This window comes from Tachypleus tridentatus, chromosome 3, assembly GCF_004210375.1.
Source record: "Tachypleus tridentatus isolate NWPU-2018 chromosome 3, ASM421037v1, whole genome shotgun sequence".
Classification (NCBI taxonomy): Eukaryota; Metazoa; Arthropoda; class Merostomata; order Xiphosura; family Limulidae; genus Tachypleus; species Tachypleus tridentatus.
In genome coordinates this window covers 17,709,743-17,728,915 of record NC_134827.1, presented here as the reverse complement: position 1 = coordinate 17,728,915, position 19,173 = coordinate 17,709,743, and the positions used below count along the sequence as shown (strand labels likewise).

Sequence of the window (19,173 nt, the reverse complement as noted above, 5' to 3'; positions counted from 1 at the left end):
AAGCACACCCCCTACATTCCTACACTCTATTTCATAACCTCCTTCAAAAATGTGGTCAGCTATCAGTCAGTTACTTCTTTCTTTCTTTGTGAACCTGATGATGACCAAAGAAGGTTGAAACATTCTTTGCTCCTCCACATAGTGCTTTCTCTACACATACCAGCCATTTTACATATATAATTTTCCTTTGAAAAGTTTGTAAGTGCCAGCACTCCTCTTTTCAAGGGAGATAATAGAAATTGCTTCAGTAATTATAGGCCTATTAGTTTTATATGAGTTGTAGGGAAAGTTTTGCAAAGTCATTTAACAAAGTTTAGAAATTGAATAATCAACACAGTTTTATTAAAGGAAAACTTGCTTTACAAATTTTTTGACATTATCTGAAAAGGATACTGCTTAAGTAGATGAAAGTAAAGATGTAGATTTTGTGCAGCTTCATTTTTAGAAAGATTTTGATAAGGTGTCATATAAGGCTTATAAAAAATACCTGTGGTTATAGGAGATAAGTTAGTCAATTGGTTAGAAGAGTAGTTGGATGCAAGAAAGCAGAGAATTGTTATAAATGGAATTCGGTCCAACTGAATTAGTGTCACAAGCTGGGTACCTCAGGGACCACTCTTTTTTTTATTTATATAAGTCACATAGATTAAGGAATGGTTAATAAATTATTTACAGTTTGTTGATATTCTTTATCTCCAGAGCAAATACAGGCTTTTCCCAGAGCAGAAATGTCCACGAAAAAGTAGCCACAATTTCTTCTTCTGTAAAAGCTTTGAGGAAATCTAGTGGTGAGTGGCTTTCATTTACTTCCAGCTTTTATTTTGGCTCATGAAATGAAAAGTTCATGTCAGTCTCTCCTACAACTACTCTCTATGCTACTTCATTTTTATAATCTTCTGGGCCCGGCATGGCCAAGCAAGTTAAGGCGTGCGACTCGTACTCTGAGGGTCGCGGGTTCGCATCCCTGTCGTGCTAAACATGCTCGCCCTTTCAGCCGTGGGGGCATTATAATGTGACGGTCAATCCCACTATTCGTTGGTAAAAGAGTAGCCCAAGAGTTAGCGGTGGTTGGTGATGACTAGTTACCTTCCCTCTAGTCTTGCACTGCTAAATTAGGGAAGGCTAGCACAGATAGTCCTTGAGTAGCTTTGTGCAAAATTCCAAAACAAACAAACAATAATCTTCTGTTCCCTTCATCGTATTTGGTCCTTAAATCCAGACCCTCCTTTTCTTTTCCTTAAAGTAGCACCACTGGTTTTTTTCTTGCCTTTACCTGTATTCACACATAAAGGGCCTGCCACAGAACTCTTTCTCACTTTCACCAGATTTATTCAAATCAGATTTCTCATTTTCAGATTCATTATCATCAACCTCATAAGGAATAAAGTCATTTTCCTGGTTCAGAAGTTCCTCAGATAAGTTCCTGTCTTGCTCAAAAGTAAAGCAACAAGACCTACCAGTGGGTATGGTCATTTTCTTTGGTTTTAAATAGGGTTTCAAAACATTTGCACAAATCTCTGAAACCATAGTTTTCTGTCAAATTGACAATCAGATTAAAGGTATTTCATTAATGGAAATAATTCTAGTTTTATAATGAATATACAAGGCATTCAAAAAGTGACATTTATCATGAAATGAAACAGGACCTATGGGCTTGTGTATTGATAGCTTGTCCATGTAGGATGAAAAAGCAGTGATATATTAGCTATTTATATACAGAGAGTTAGTTTTAGATGTTCTTTGTGAAGATGCTGCTGCTGATTTACAAAAGGATTTAGATCATTTGGTGAGTTGAGTAAATAAATGGCAGATAGGTTTTAATTACAATAAATTCAAACTAATGAATGTGATTTATTGTAATTTAAATTATAAAGTATAATTTGGATGAGAATCTTTTTAACAATGCCATTCGAAAAAGGGATCTTGGCATAAATTTGTTCAGTCTCTAAAGCTATCTAAGAAGTGTGCTGTTGTTAGCGGTAAGGCAAATAGGATTTTAGGTTGTATCTACAGAAAGACATTTAATTGTTGGGAAGAAGAGGGTTATTAGAGTGGTACCTGGGATGTACGAGTTGTCCTATGAGGAGAGATTAGAATCTCTGAAATTGTTTTCCTTTAGAAGAATAAGGGTTACACAGGATCTGATTGAGGTATTTAAGACTGTAAAGGAAATTGATACTGTTGATACATCATCATTTTTCATGCTTAACAGTGTGAATAGTAAGACTAGAGAACACAGATGTAAATTTTAACAAGGTAGGAGTCACCTTTATCAAAGACTGTTATTCTTCTAACAGGGCAGTTGGCCTCTTCAAATAGGTTGCCTTCACATGTGAAGGCAGTAACTGTGAGTTTAAGTGAAATTTTACATTGTAACTATATAAATGATAAAGGCTGGCTTTAATATTTTTATTTACTTGCTCAATTTTAGTTTAGGTTACAGAATAGGTAGGTTCCTTTTTGTCTTTTAATATTATTAAATTTCATTCCATATTTTAACAAAGTTAGTGTGGCAAATGCTGGATGTGTATTAAAGGAACTGTTGGAGATAGTTGAATTAAGACCTACTGATCTTGATTTTGGATTGAAGTCTGTTTGGTCTTCTATATCAGATATTGTGTCTGTACTTCAAGTTTAGTTTTAGGTTTGGTTTTGTTCCCTCAGAATTTCCAGACATTTTCATCACCCACACATACATATTTATATGTTAATGTTAACTGGTTGTAGGATTAATATCTGGAATTTTCTTCATAGTTTAGGAAACAAAATTAGCCATATATAAAATGAATTAGTCATTGAGTGAGAACATTTGCTAATAATTTATTGGGTAACATGTGGGAAATGTTTTCCATTTGATGTGTGCAAGTTCTTTACACCTTTTTGTGTTTGATCTAACTGTTTCTATATATTACTTTCTGAGTTAATTCATTGTATAACTAACTTTTGAACAAATGTTCAGTGTAAGTATACATTAAAATTTCAATTTGTAATGAAGCCTAAGATGTGTAGGTCAATAAGTACAGCTATCAAAATAATACAGATAGGAATGTATTTTCTAAGTTCTATAGATAGTATTATGATACTTGTATTTTCTTATTTTGAAATATTTGTTCTAATGAGTGTTTTATAGCAAAGCAATACATGTTAAATAATTAATATGATTAAATTGTTTAAATATTTTAGCTAAATTTAATGAATCATATAAAGGAAATATGTTTATTAGGTTTACATTTTAAAAATTTTATTTTTTTTCAGAAATTTGGATTAAAATTTTCACTGTCAAAATTAATGACAGTGAATGAATGCTGTTGATACAGAAACTTGCATAACTGAACAGCGAGAAGTGTTATTATAGTAGTTGATTTTAAAAGGATATAATGATTTCATTTTCTTGGAAATGTTATGCCAGATTGCACAAGATTTTAATTTGCTTTGATGGACAGAAGTCATGATAGTGAAGTTTTTAGGTTAAACAGATTTTCAAAATTTCTGCATCTTTCTTGGAAAACTTTTAGCTTCTGATGAAATATAACACCACTTATGTGCCTGTACTCTGTTGCTTTGGAATACAACGCATATGGATTAAATATTATTATTAAAAATTCATGTGAATAAGCTGAGATACATCACACTTGTCTGTATAATTCATTCAGCTTTAAGACTAACTAAGAAAATTGAGACTATGCCAAATACATAGTGATAATGAAACAAGTTAGTAAAGAAACTGGAACTTCAGAATCACCTGTATATACGCATATCTGTACTGGAGAGTATAACTGCTGTTCCGACAACAAAAATATGTTTTGCCTTTCTTACTGTTATACTCAACAAGACGTTAGTGAACGTAGTTCAAATACTTTGATAGCAAAATCTAATCAGCTTACAAGCTTGCATGCTGTCCAAGCCCAGAAACATTACTGTAAGAATTGCAGTCCTCATCTGATTGAAGATGAACCTTTTGCATTTGTTTGTTCTTGTTCTTCAATGGGAGTTACAAGCATAGATCTTAGTAAAGCCAAAACCACGTCAGCTATATCAAGTCCAGAATCGTGTGATGATGGTGCTGAATTGCTGGAGAATACTTTATCAGCTGGACCAAACAGGTTAGTATTTGTGACTCATTACGCTTTCATGTAGTACATATAAAATGTTATCACTAGTTCTAGTCGACATACGTGCGTTATTGCATGCTTTTTTTCTTGTTAAAAATCTAATCTTTTTAAATATGTATCATTTCTCTTGAACTGTTTGCCCATTAATATTTATAAGAATGTTGTAACTGCTGTAATATTGTAGCTGTTGTAGTATCATATTGAGTAACATAAGTGGCATTTGCTAGTGAAGGGAATGAGTTGTGGTTATAATGTTCTTTTTTCATGAAGAAAACACTTAATTTATGATTCTGTTTACTTTTTGCAGTTTGTCATTACTTGTGAATGCAAATTGTGATGATGGTATGGATTTGGATTTGGCACAAGGTGGGTTATAAAATTCCTAAAGTTAAAAGCTTACAAATGTAAATATTAATACTAAAGTACTGAAATTAGCAGTTGTGTATGAACTACCAAAGTAATATGGTTTTTATACTACTTTATATTGGAAGATTGAGATTTAAATTGGAAACATTTACTTTTTTCTTATAAAATTTGCTTCGAAGAAATTTTCCTGAAATTTAAACAAATAATTATGTAATTCTGTAAGGATATATATATATATATATATATAAATGAATTTGCACATTCTAGTTGTAAGGGGAGGTGAAGGTGCTTTGTCTTTTAAAAGGATTTTCTTGTTAGAATGAGGAAAAAATCCACATTTGGTGACCATTTTTGGAAAAAAAAAACTTTTCCTTGTTTCAGCTTTTAGCTTTGGCATCATTGTCAGGTGTGTTTAATTCAAAGTGGAGATAATATTTTTATCATTTCATCATTACAGAAAGTCAAACATTTGTGTTTATTTTACTTTTGTGCTGTGGATGAGCAATTAAATGAAATACCTTTTTATATAAGAAATGGTCTACAGAATAATACTTCATGAACAGTTTTTTGAAAAATGTACCATTTGACATTGAAAGTATAAAATATATACCAGGTTAAAGTTCTGGGTACATTCATGAAAATTACATAAACAATTTCAAAAACATTTGTAGTTTGAAGCTTGACAATAAATTACATTTTGATATTATTTCCAACAAAAAACTTGAAGCTCATAAGGTGTGTATTTCTAGGTTATGGTATTTTTTCCATTTAATATTACTACTCAAAACTTTTGCAACTTTCAAAATCTCAGAACATTTATGCATAGTCTTTGATCTCTCTATCTGAGGTAGAAAATAATGTATGATTTGATAAGACCAAATTCAGAGAACTGGGTGAGTCACAGAAGAGTATTATGGTTTCTAGTATTCAAATTAGAACCAACAAAGAAGTGTAATCCAATAAAGAGCTCAGTTTCTTAACCTTGTAAAACCACACTTCACTGCTAGAAGGACTAACCTATTGCTGGTGTTCAACCACAGATGTGCTGAGTTTAGGGTTTTTTGGACCGTGTTCCTCTTGCACAGGATAGAAGTGCTCATGTTGAAGTTCCATGATTGTTCAAATAAAAAGTGCTCTTAAGTATTAGATCATGATTGGTCTAAAACAGTGATAAAACCATTGAACAGTCTATATTTCCTTGTATGCTGTGCCCATGATGCTGCTACTACTAATACTAGTGCAACTGACTTTGTGAGTCATTCCAAGAAGAAACCATCATAACAGATATTGATGACTGTATATGCATCCCTTGGTCATACCTATCAACATAACTACAGAATTGTGAAAAAAAATGGCTTTTTTTTAGCTTAAGGACCATACACTGTATTGTGGAAAATGTACAGACACAACCATGTTTTTGATGAGTGGAATGAGTTTTACGCCTTCATGTCCTGAAAATAATGTGAATTCATTCATACTGTTGACAATTCAGATTTCAAGTATTATAAGGAATCCAAATCTGTATTCCAATCTTAAAAAAACAGAGTACTGGACAGTTTTGTTTGGGAAGCAGCCAACCACAAAAACTCTTCCTGACTTCTAGACTGAGCATTAAATGTTACTGCCCAATTATATATGTGTATGTGTTTATACACATATATACATCCTTATGAATTTTCTAGCACAGTAATAGCCTGTTTGGAGCTCAGGAAGGGTTTCTGAAAACAGAGCTTGAAATGAATCATAGGATCACTTTAACATTACATATTTTCTCAAGGCATTTTCTTACCTTTGAATGATATATAGTTGCTTTGTTTAGGTAATACTGTCATCAATGAAAAAACAGTGTGACACATCCTATTTTTCAGGATTTGTCAATACTTGTGGTTCTCTCAAACTTTTATAACTATATTAATTATAACCAATAGGTAGGCATGGTTTTCATCTATCAAATGGCCTGTTATGTTACATCTTCTGTACAGAAATTCGTGGATTACTTCCTAAGGAAATGTTTTTTTCCCCACAGGAACAATATTGTGTAAATGGACAATGTTTTAATTGTTCATGTTGCATTGCTATGAATGCCACAAAAATTGATAGTTATGGTACCTTATATACTTTTTGCATATTGTTATTCTATGTTCTTTGTTGCATTATTTAAAAAAAAGGCCCTAAATGGCATGAGATCCTTAATAAATCAGCTTAAAAGTACGGTGGTGCTAAGAATGATCTTTTTATAATTATTTTCTAGTTCAAAGCAGACTTGGGTTATGTGTACCAATCATGATGTTACATGTTTTTGGTAGCTGACTGCTTTTTGAGCTGTAAGGAAAACACCACTATATCAGTAGTCATATTTTGTACCTTTTTTACATTTATGATTTTACTTCAAGGGTAATGATCTAAATTATAATGTGGATCTGATTAAATTAATAATTTCATAAATAGGTCTAAATGGATAACTTTATGTTTTGGTACAACTCTATACTCTTTTTCCTAACACAAACTGTCTCGAAATCATTTGTAGTAAAAGTTAAAAAATATTACAGTAGTATAATTTGGGAAAATGGATGTCTGTCCATCAGGAATGCACTTAGCTAAGGCAGTTTTTATTCATTGTCAGATCTGCCTAGGGTAGGGTCCTTTAGTTGGTTAAAATGTATGTGAATATGCAGATATTGAAAATATTTACAAGAAAATTCTATAAGTTACTTTTTCAATTTGTATTTGATAGCTCTTAGCTGTATACCATGACTTGGAATATCACTACTATATATATATATATATATATATATATCTTCTCATAATAGTATAAATTTTGAAAGTGTATGTCAGTCTCTTAATTGTGTGTGTGTAAATAAAGAGAAAAATATGCAAAAACAATTTTATTTAGGGGTAAGACCTACTGAGAGTAACTGTTATAGATACATGTTAATTTTTGTGTATATGTGTTGTTTGATTAAACAAAAAAAGACTTTGCTACAAAATTTTAAAATCAAAGTATCAAGATGTTATGAATTTTTTAATTGCATAGAAAATTTGAAATTAAAATTACTGCAGGGAAAAATCCACCACAGTGTTATATTGATCAAGCAGCTTTGGCTACAGAAGTCTCTGTCCAGCCTATATCATCAACAGCAATACAGGAAGATCTTAACTCCCTCCATCTCTGTGAAGGAGGAGGAAATCTTTCCCATTTGAGGGACAATGGGACAGGAGAACTTGTTGAAGCTGATTGTCATCACCATCCTCAGGAAATGGAAGAATGTTGTAATGATTCTTTTTCTACACTCCAGTTACAGGAAATGAGAGAAGGACAAGATAGCTTATCTTTGGTCTCTCCCCTGCGCTCAAGCCTTTTTCCAAATGTGTCCCCTACTATCAACTTTTATACAAGCCAAAATAAAGGTAGTGTGATGTTGTTTCTAATGTTATTCAGATAATCTTGTGACAGATTTTGATTTTTATGAACTCTATCTTTCCCACCCTTTCCTAGTGTTAATATGTACATAATAACTTATTGTTCTTTGTTATGTTGTTTAGGCAGAATATTCATGATAAAACTTAGTTGAATGGACAGCAACTATGTGCTGTTGAAATACGACTGTGAAGGATGAAATTTTGAAAATTTTCTACCTTTTGTCTTCAGTTCAGTGTGTGTGTGTGGTGGTGGTGGTGGTGTTCATAGTATTGTGGTGGATGGTGCAGAGCATATTATGGCTGGTTGGTTTATATCTGTTTCTGATTGGTTTCTGACAGCCATAGATTTCTTACCCCTAATGTGGAATCTGCTAAGTGAAGGTTTTATTTTGTTAATATAAAATGATTCTTTAATTGTTCTTGTCTTCCAAAATTTGTCTGTGTCCATTTGACATGTTCTGCAATGGCTGCATTTTGTGATTTCACGAGTTTTGTACCTTTTTTTTTTTTTTATTGTTGTTCTGAGTCTTCTTATTTCTACAATGTATGTTTCATTTTAGTAATGTGGAATTTCATAAGTGATGTTTTTGTGCTTCTCATTGAAAGGTTTGTTTGTCTCCAGAATGGATCTTTGCTTTGTAAGATTTCCATTCAGTGTCTATGTTGAATTTCTTGGTTATGCATTTGAGGTTTTCACTGAAATTATGCAGATAAAGTAGTAGTGGTAGTATTTTTTTTTCTCTTTCTGTTGTGATCTTTTTCAGGGAGTTTTAGATAGAGGAGGAGGTATAACTCTTCTGTTTAAAGCACTCTACAATCTGTTGGCATTCTGTGTCAATGGATGTCTTATCACAAGTGTGCCAGAAACTGCTTTTTCTTGTATGTAGGTTAATGTAAATGTATAAATGTGTTGGACAAAGGATTCTTCTACAGTAGGTGTTTGTGATTTGTTGGCAATAAATTTGACAGTGAATGAAAAGTATGCACTTCACTAGTTTTTAAAATAATGTATGAGTGTGTGTGTGTGTGTGTGTGTGTGTATATATATATATATATATATATATTGAAAACAAGTTGAACATGTATACAAAAATTCTTTACACTATGAAGAACACAGTTGCATTTTAAACACTATACAGTTCTCTTATTCTTGTCAAAAGTTTACATAGGGGTTAGTTCAGGTGTTTTGGAATTCATTTGACAAACCAAACTATTTTTCTCGATTTTTATTGCTGTAGTATCCATGTGTAATTAACTTATGCTGTTGAATGAGTTACTGCATTTGTGTCCTGAATTTCAGTAATTATCTGTCTTTTGTCAAAGTCCATACAGACAGGTTCAGTTAACTCAGAACACCCTTTGACAAGACAAATTATTCTTGTAATCTCACTTTAACATACAGCTGTAAAGCCATTCACTGCCACAATGGTTAACTTCACATTTTATATCTTTTCTCTGATTAAACTTGTCTCTCACATGGTTTTACTTGTACTCTGTTTCTGCTTGTAGCAATTTGTATGTCCATCACTTAGGTCTTCTAGAAATCTATAGCCTCATCAAGGAATAACAAATACAAAAATAATAAACTACCTACACTAAATAGTCTTTTATATCTGACAAAATGTTTTCTTCTTCTGTTTAGACATTGGATTATGCTGTTTAATTGCAAATGGATGTTAGAACTGGGAGTGTAGGTATATGTTTGTGTGGGTGGGTTTTCTGTATAAAATTATGGTGATTTTTCTCTCTAGTCTGCTGCTAAGTTTGTCAAAACCTAGTAGGTTGTTTTTCCCCTATTTCTTTGGTGAAGTAAATCCTTTTGATGATAAAATTAAGATGTTTATAATCTTACATTGTAGCTTGTACCCAGGGATATTTTCAGTTGATGTAGTGTTTTTGTTTCAGCTTGTTTTTGAATTAATGTAATTAGAGGTTTGTATTTGCTATTTTTAATGCAGTCCTTCCTTATGATTTTACTTGTTTTAGTATTTAACTTCATTAAAAAGTAATTTTCACTAAAGTGTGTGTGTGTGTGTGTATGTATGTATTACTAGACTCTAGTGGTAAAATTACTGGCTTAAAATAGTAATAGATTTTTCTCATTTTCTAAGATATATGAATGTTTTTTGAATGATCTTTTGTATAATATTTATTTAGTTGGTTATCTGTATTTCATTTTTTCCTGTATGTTTGTCACAGGCAAGTGCTTGATAGAGCAGTGTAGTTTCTTTTGGTACATAGATACATTAATTTCTTGAAAAGGAACACTCAGTTTGTAATAAATGAAATGTACTATTATGTTCACTTACCTTCAGTTGAACTCAATCAATCAGTGCTTTCCTTTATTCCCAGGTATTGTTCATTACTTGTCTTTTTGGGAATTTCAAATTTTCTTAAGCTTTTTCAGGTGAAAGATGGCAATATCTTTAATAAACATCTTTTGTGTAATTATGAATTTTGTGATGACGAGAAACCCACTAGAAGTAAAAGTATATCTCAGCCGTCCTGAGATACGTAATTATGAAATGTATTTAATACCTTACTTGCTTTAAACATCATCCAAGTGCCCATCATTATACCAAGCATGTTATTTGTAACTAAAATAGTCTATTTAATAGTATTTGGCAACACTAAAGTTTTTTGTTTAGCAATTTCCAGTTTGACTGTGTAATAGTACTTTTAGTATTTAAATGATCATAAAGTATACTGGAAAGATATTTTCAATATTTTCTAGTTCTTAATATGCTCAATGAAATAATATTTTAACCAGATGTTTCATTAGAAAAAACAGCTGGTATAATGCAATTAAAAAACAAATGTTAAAGTATGGACCATGTGAAATGTTCTACTTCACATTTCCTATATTTAGGATAAATACAGATGTTTGTCAAAAATTTATTAATTTTTTTATAATTATTTTATTATAAAAATTAATGTTTATTAATGTTTATTTGTAAACTTAATATTAGAACATCTGTTATTTGAAACAAGACTTCATCTTCGGCATTTATAGAGTAAGTAAATGACAAATATATTGGTTAAGCAATGAAGGACGTTTGTCAAGCTAACACTTTTCTTGCACACACATGAACATATTAGCAAGTTATGAGGCTATTTTGGATCCCATGGCAATATCATGTACTTTGTCATATAAATCACTATCATGTTTGAAATGATATTTTGGTGAGAAAACTCACGAGTCTGTGTTTGGAATACTCATTTTATTATTTTAATTTTTATATTAAAATTCACTGTGTAAATTTATAGTTTCATGTAAAAGAATATTACTAAACAGGTAATTAAATCATGGTGGACTTCAATATTCAAAGCAAAGTTTTGTTTTTTGAGAAATTTCAAAACAGCCTTTGGTGATGTTATCATTACTAGTTAATGATTCTAAGAACTTTACTAAGAAAATTGGCAAGCTGGTGATTATATGTATCAGTTCTAGACACAGTCAGTTTAAATGGACAAACATCTTTATGAGCACTAAGGAATTCTATCTATAATGTGCTAAATCCAGTTGGAGTATTTAGCTTGAAAACAACAAAATGCCTTAATTGTTTTTAATGAACAGTTTGTGTGAGAACCTAATGTAATGTCTACTGTGTTTGCTGATCTGAGGAAGAAACACTGATTTTTCATAAAAAATGATCAAGCCACAATATTTGCAAAAATAAATAGAAGAGTATTTCTAAAGTATTTACTTCAAAGTTTCCACCTTTAAACACAGGTATAACTAATTATTGAAAGATAAGTAAGTATTTTTGTTTTCTGATTTTTTTACTAGTGTGTACAATACTAATAAGCAAATGTTAAATCAGGAATGTTAAAACGATTTTTGGTGTAATAACCCAGTCTAGTAATTACAAAAAATGTACTAACCCAATTTTTTTTTCACTGAAATGTATAAATTATTACACATTGCAAGTATTTTCTCTATACACATTGCAATTACTTCTACAGTATTACAGAACTAAGAATAATAAAGTTTACTACAGCTTATGTGATGCAGAAGTAAAGTCTATGGGCAGTTTGAATGTTGAAATACATGATACTGGTATTCCAATTGTATTGAAAGTAATACAAGTTTACAAAAATATACAAAAACATCAAATCTCCTAGCAGGTTATCCAGTTTACATATATCATAGCCTGGTTTGTTTGACATATTGAAAGTATGAGTTAATTCAGAATAAATAGAAATGTAAAACCTCTGGACAGGTTATCCAGTCTACAAATATTTTGAAATTGAATCATCAATACAATAGTCCAATATTTGGAACATCTCACTTTTTTTCCTCTCGTTTTTTGTACCAAGGGAAAAATACTATAGAGCTCCAAGAGGGTGATCTGGATCATAATTTTCAGTTGTGGTTGTTTTGTATAAATTGAACTTTCTATTGAAAAAAAACAACTGTTTTCTTCCCAATTAATACAAAGTGATAATTGAGCTGCACATGGGTGCTTTGTTTATGAGGCTTTGATAGATTAGTCTTCTATTGATAAACAGGATACCAATCTTACAAGAATTTCAATTGTATTGACAGAAGTGGTTCAGAGGAGGGTTGCTAAAATGGTGTGTGATAGATGGATTGCCATATGAGGAGAGATAAAGATCTCTTGCATTGTTTTCTCTTGAGAAAAGATGTTAGAGGAGGTCTAATTGAGGTGTTTAAGATTGTAAAGGGAATTTATAGTTTTAATATATTATATTTGTTCATACTTAACAGCAAGAATTGTTAGACCAGGAGACACAAATTTTGGCAAGGTAGGAGCTATGTTTAGCTAAGATAGTCTTTTTTTCAATAGGGTGGTTGGATTCTAGAGTGGGTTGCTTTCACATATGGAAGTAGTAAACTTAGAGAGTTCAAGAGAAATCTTGATAACTATGAATAATGAGGAGTGACTTTATGATTTTTGTTTATAATTTATTCATTGAATAGATTAAGTTTTGAGAATGGGACAGCTGAGATGGACTAATAGGTCTCTTATTGTTCTTAAAACATTATTATATTATATTTAATGGCTTGAAAGAAAAAATAACAATGGTAGCATTTTTGTAAACTTTTATAATTAAATGTATAATTGGGTTTCACACTACACATTTCATACAAGCAAAACCATTCTAGCTTCAGGCCAGCATGTATGATTTTCATAGTAACCCAAACTGAAATCTGGGCATCAGGCAAATGGATTTTTACATTCCTGAAAGTGTTAGGTGGATTTTGTAAAATATTTAAAGGTAACACAAACTCTTCTGTAAATATTTTTTCATTCTCTGCAGCATGATCTAAAGTTACATAATAGTAATGATAATTAGTTATCAAGTTAAAGTTGTATGGATTTTGATTTATCATTATATCCCAGATTTATTGATTTCAAGATTGTGATATTTTTATACACTTAATTTAAGGTATTTGATTAGAAGGTTCACTGTATTGCATTAAAATCTGTGTTAAAAATGCGAGATTTGCATCATAAAATTGTGGTTCAAAAATGTCAAATTTACATATGATGCATTGATTAATATATGTTTGTGACCAAAGTACCTTTAATTTCTAATAATTTCTGTTTTGATGTATGCACAGTTTCCCAGCTTCCTGTTGAAATAAGAAGGTTGTTGAGATGGAAACTAAGTACAATTACACCTGTATTGATTCGTCAAACAGTTGTTCGTTCAGGGTTTAGACTCACCAAAAGTAAGTGTTTATGTGTACATTTTTTGTATTTTGATATGAACTTAAACAGTGGAAAATTTATATTGAAAGGATAAAATGCATGTTGAGCTAATTTTGCAAATAATGTGTTTTTGATTTAATTAACATATGATAGCTTGGAATTATAAATGGATAGTAGAAATGGTTATTTGACAACAGTGTGGATAGCCTGAAATAACATTTTTAAGCAAAGTACTAGTAGTTAACTTAATAATTACACATTTGTTTGCCAAACCAGGAAAATTAAAGGGTCAGGCGTAGGTAATGTGCTTCTATTAATATAATGTTTCTGTAGCGGTGTAATAAAAAAAATAATTTTCTGTTATGAACATCATTTACTCATAACTGTTGTTTTATAATAAATACAGTAAAGCTACATATTCAGGCATTTGTCCACTAGTTCTTAAATCCACTACTTAATGAATATGAACATTTTCCAACTATAAACTTTTCAATTTTATAATTTTAACTTACATTAGAGTACCAATCTTTTAATCCTCTATCCACTTTTATACACAGTGCTTAAACTCTCACTGCAAAAGTGGTTTCATTCCCCTGTTTTGTTTCACACACCACTTTGTTTGGGAATGTTGATTTGAAAAATCAAATAATCAGAAAGAACATTTTCTTCAATGGCACTGTATTAAGGTAAATCCAACTGCTTCTGATGGTAATTATACCTGCAAGTTTCACTTCTTGTGAATAAACATTTGTTTGTTATAGTCTTCAAACAATAGTAGTTATCTTATGTTTGTAATGGAACCATCTTTATCATAGCAAAGTATGTTCGTTTCACTTCTTTGTGGATATTTGGCTATGTTGGATTTTAGATACCCAGAAGGGTCAGGAAAAGTATGTTATGAAAGCAGATGTTTTACATTTATATCTTAGTAAATTTAGTAAAGACTTCACAATGAATAAACTAGTTATTTACCAAGGTCACATAACCTTGCAGGATCCTGATACTTGGTGTATAAATAAAGGAACCATCAATCTGTCAAGGTGGTGGTGGTAAATTCTTTAGCACATAAGCTATAAAATGCATGTACTTAGCAAGAATCAAGTATAGTAATAAAATGGACAGAGGTAAACAAAGGTAATGGTATGTTTGAGTTTGTTTTTTTATGTTGATGATTTATAATTATGTATATTATACAAAAAATGAGAGGAAGTATGTTTAAAACTGTGTTGTATACTTTTGACAATGTTGTTTTTGAGGCGTGTGTATTGTTTTGTTAATAAGGGTAGCTTTATTGTCAGTTTGAAGCTTGCTGCTGATGACTTATCAGACTGGTTGAATTTATGGTAATATAGCTACTTACAAGTTTAGTTGTACTGCTGTCTGTATATTTTTAATCTGATATTTCAATACATCCAAATACCAGTAACTAGGTTAAGCAATAGTATTAGTTTGCAAGTGTTCAGTTTTGTGGCAGCTTTTGTAGTTATGTTTAAATGATTGCTTTGTTTGTCTGTTACAACTTTTTTCTTTTTTTTTTGGCACACTTGTTCAAATGTGGGATGAATGTGTTAAAAAAAATGTAAGAACCTGTTTAATGTTAGTCAAGCACAAATTTCAAAAAATAAAATATTCATGGTGTAAATTTCATCTGAGAGTTTGTTTTTTCTGCTCTCTATAACTCTGTATTTAAAAGACAGGTCATTTTGAACTGTAATCTGGCATAAATTCTTGACTGAGTGTTGTTCCACAAGAAATGAGAATAAAATTTTAATAAAAGATGATAAAGAATAAATCGAGGTGTTTGGATGAAACTTTTCAAGTTTATTTTCTACAATGTTTTGAGCATATTAATTTTGTCAGAGAGTAAAGTCTGTGTTATAATTGAATTATTCTAGAAATGTTTGTAAAGAAAGGTTTTTAAAAACCTATGGTAATCTAAGAAAGACCAATGAAGTTTTAAGAGAATGAGAACTCATTATTTGAAAGGAGGAAAAGCAGCCTAATGGCACCCACATGCACATAGAATAGGACAATGGATTTATTGATGTTCATAAAGCAGCTGTAGCAATAGAAAATATTATTCTTTAAACTTCAAAGGATAGTGGTATTCGTTTTATAACTAATATATCAGTATATTTGTATATCTTTGTGGTAACTTTTGTTTCATTCCAGAAGGTACTGAATGGACAGGTACTTGGGGAAAACATATGAAGTGTGTGCATTACAAAAGTATTAAAGAGTTCCAAAAGGTAGTTAATAGATCTGTAATATATTTGTAAATTTTGATGTAATGACTTTTCCATACATTAAGGTCAAAGTGTATGTGCCACGATATTTTACAGGGTCACAATCAAAATTTAATGAAGCAGCTTTTATTATCAGTACTTAAATAATCTTTGCATGAAAACATAGTTTATAATTTTAATATTTATGTTATCTAAGTTTTAGGAATGTTCTTAAATTCAAAGGGAATATTTTTAAAAATCTCAAGTTTCAGAATTTTCTGATTTCTTAAGCTGCAGTAGTTTCCAACTAATTAAAAACAAACTAAAAAGCAAAAATGTAAAGTTTTCAGTAATCCTACACTATGACACTAGATCATTAACTCTGGGAAACAGCTAATGGGCCCCTGTTGTAATTTATTACTCTTTAAACAAGGATTACTATTCTAGTGGTAAAAAGTGTAGTAATAAAACCATAAAGTTACAAATATTGGGGAAACAATTAACAGTTGAAAGTGTTAAAATAAGCAATTTTAGAATTCTCTACTTAAAAATGCAGTCAGTGTAGAGAAAAAAAAGGCTTTTATTAATTTTCTTTAAACTTTCAATTTTGGTGCCTACTGATGATTTTTCCATAGTTTAGGGTTAGGGTAGAGAAAATAAGATAGAAAATATAAATTTTTACTGAAAACTTTTAGTACTCATTGTAGAAGGCTCTAAAGATTGTGAAAATGAATATGAAATGAAGATGAAAATAAGTATTTTTATTTCTAACATGAAATTCTCTTCTCTCTGATTAACTAAAAGCTTCAGAAATTTACAGACAACTGTTTAGTAGAAATAATTTATTTAAAAAAAAGTTTGTGTAATGTTTGCTAAAAGTTTGACAAATTTTATAAATGTGCATAAGTAAACTTAGAGTTACATTATATGTAGTTTCAGAAGTTGTTCAAATTGATTGACTTATTTTTTATAGAGATAACAAAATGTGAACTTTCAGTCTCATTGCTGCATAACTTTTATATAATTATATATATATATCTTTATCAAGTTATAATAAAACACTAGAAATTATTCTGCTCATCAATAGCAATAGGGTTAATCTTGGGTGATGGCCATTTCAGTATTAAAATATTCCCCTTTGTAATACTTTATGTTGAAACCACAAAACACAGAATTTGATAGTGATTTTAGAACATGTTAAGAGAACCTTTTACAATTAAAGAAAACTTTTTAAATATGTTGTCCTTGAAAGAATGAATCCTTGTGTAAAATTTAAGAGAGCTTCATTTGTTATTTTGTGTTGTGTGTGTTTTGCATTCAAGAAACTGGTAAAGCTTAGTTTTTTGTAGTTAATTTTCATCATACTTTAGCTTGTGGTGAATACTTCAAATATTAAGTACAGTGTTTTATTCTTAGAACTGCTATTGAAGAAACACTTCATAAAAGGAATTTTTTATGTTCTGGTAGGTGAATCACTTTCCTGGTAGTTTCCAGCTGGGTCGGAAGGACAGACTGTGGCAGAACTTTAGAAGGATGCAAGCACATCATGGTGAAAGTGTTTTTAATTTTATTCCAGAAACTTTTATTTTACCTCTGGATTCGAGAAACTTGCGCCAGATTTGGGAGCAAGAAGGCAAGAGACGCTGGATACTGAAGCCAGTAAGATATTAAAAACTGGTTATTATTCTATTTCAATCAGAAGAAAGCATTTAAAATGTTATGGATACTTGTAAAAAAATATTATTATAAATACTTTCAAACTAATTTAATTCAATTGTTGATTTTTATTAATTATATTTGATCAGATCTATTGGTATGTGTAAAACATCTTATTATTTATGCTATATTTATTAGATTTTCTGTAACTAGTATATTTTTGAAATGCAAAAGTCAATTTAAATATTGATAGTTTGACTTTTGTATTTTGTAGTTAGAAATTCTAAAACATTCAGAAAATAAACTGCTAGTTCACAGTTTTAAACTTGTCTGAGAAATAACATATTTCAAGCACTACTAGTAAATCTTGGGGAAAATAAAAAAAAAAGTAACTTTGTTACAAAGTGATGCTGATGCCAGAGGTTTATGATACTTGAGTGTAGTCTAACAACATGAAGAGTTGCAACATAATACATTACAACCCAACCACAGTTGGCTTTGTCATTTCTATATTTTTCTCCATATGCTAATAGTTTAGTAGGTTGAATGTAGCTTTGTGGTTATCATTGCACTCTATGTGTTTGGGTCGTGAGTCCATTATAAGAGTGACAGTCAAGTCACTTATTCAATTTCAGTGGCCCACAAGCTGCTGATGAGTGTCTAGACTAACTGTCTTATTTGTTATTTTAAAATTTGGGGATGGCTAATGAAGATATAGCCCTCAGGTAGCTTTGGTCTAAACTCAATAAACGCTTTTGTTCAACTGCTTTGTAAATGATTAGATCTGTAATGTAATGAAACTATGGAGTGAGTAAGTCATTACTGTACTTTGACTGTAGTTGTAATTTCTGTTTAATCATTTTTTGCACCAAAAATCTCCTTAAGGTTAGATGTTATTGATTATATTAGATGCATGTTTTGTTCAAAATGTTTTTCTTGTTTCTACAGCCAGCATCAGCTCGTGGAACAGGAATTAGTGTTGTTTCAAAGTGGAGTCAGATCCCTAAGAAACAGCCTTTGATCGTACAGAGGTAAGTTATCGATACTCTTAATTTCCTAACAGCTTTACAAGGAGATAATGGTTTGACATAGGAAATATTTAAATTATGATATTAAAATATTTTGCAATTTTTTCTTAATATTTTAGATTAAATATTTTCAGTACAATATATACATATATATTTATATATATATTAGGGAATGTATATTCTGTGTTAAACTGTGTACAAAAACACCACAAAATGATGATACATTGCCTTGAAAAACAAATGCTTGTGCTTATGTAATACCTACATTATGAAATTTCAGTGTTTTTAATAATTTTATTCTGCTGACAGCCCTTTAAGGTAGAAATTGTACTCTTTTCCTCTGTGTGTATGCATAATGTTTTATTACAGAAATTATTGTAGCTTTCTTAAATAATTATATATACATATCCATCATGACAGTAAGTTGACAGCAACCTGGAATGTTATCATTATATATAGTTTTGGGATATTTGCCCCTTTTTGTAATGCTACTTGAAATGTTCTGTTGAATTGTCTGACAGTTGTATATACTGTAAAGTTTTCTCTGCTTTGTTCCTGCTTTTTTCATGTTCATCTTGCATCTAGGTTTTTTTTTTTTCTGTAATCTATATATTTTTAATTTAGATAAAACTTGCACAAAACTATTATAACTGCTAGACATGAAAATCTTGAACATAAACTACAT

General features: G+C 30.6%; 1 protein-coding gene across 6 annotated transcripts in view; it reads left to right on the top strand.

Moving 5' to 3' along the window:
• LOC143246457 (tubulin monoglutamylase TTLL4-like) overlaps nt 1-19,173 on the top strand; it is a 60,869-nt gene that overhangs the window by 1,292 nt on the left and 40,404 nt on the right. For 2 of the 6 annotated variants that reach the window (XM_076493193.1, XM_076493188.1), the window contains exons 2-8: nt 3,256-4,103; nt 4,420-4,478; nt 7,539-7,886; nt 13,489-13,599; nt 15,752-15,828; nt 17,272-17,463; nt 18,409-18,491. In XM_076493193.1, coding sequence (XP_076349308.1) covers nt 3,703-4,103; nt 4,420-4,478; nt 7,539-7,886; nt 13,489-13,599; nt 15,752-15,828; nt 17,272-17,463; nt 18,409-18,491 — 1,271 coding nt within the window. In that variant the 5' untranslated portion in view covers nt 3,256-3,702. Of the gene's footprint in view, nt 1-699; nt 789-1,355; nt 1,464-3,255; nt 4,104-4,419; nt 4,479-7,538; nt 7,887-13,488; nt 13,600-15,751; nt 15,829-17,271; nt 17,464-18,408; nt 18,492-19,173 lie in introns of those variants that run through there. The other 4 variants (XM_076493191.1, XM_076493189.1, XM_076493190.1 and 1 more) reach the window with 4 other exon arrangements.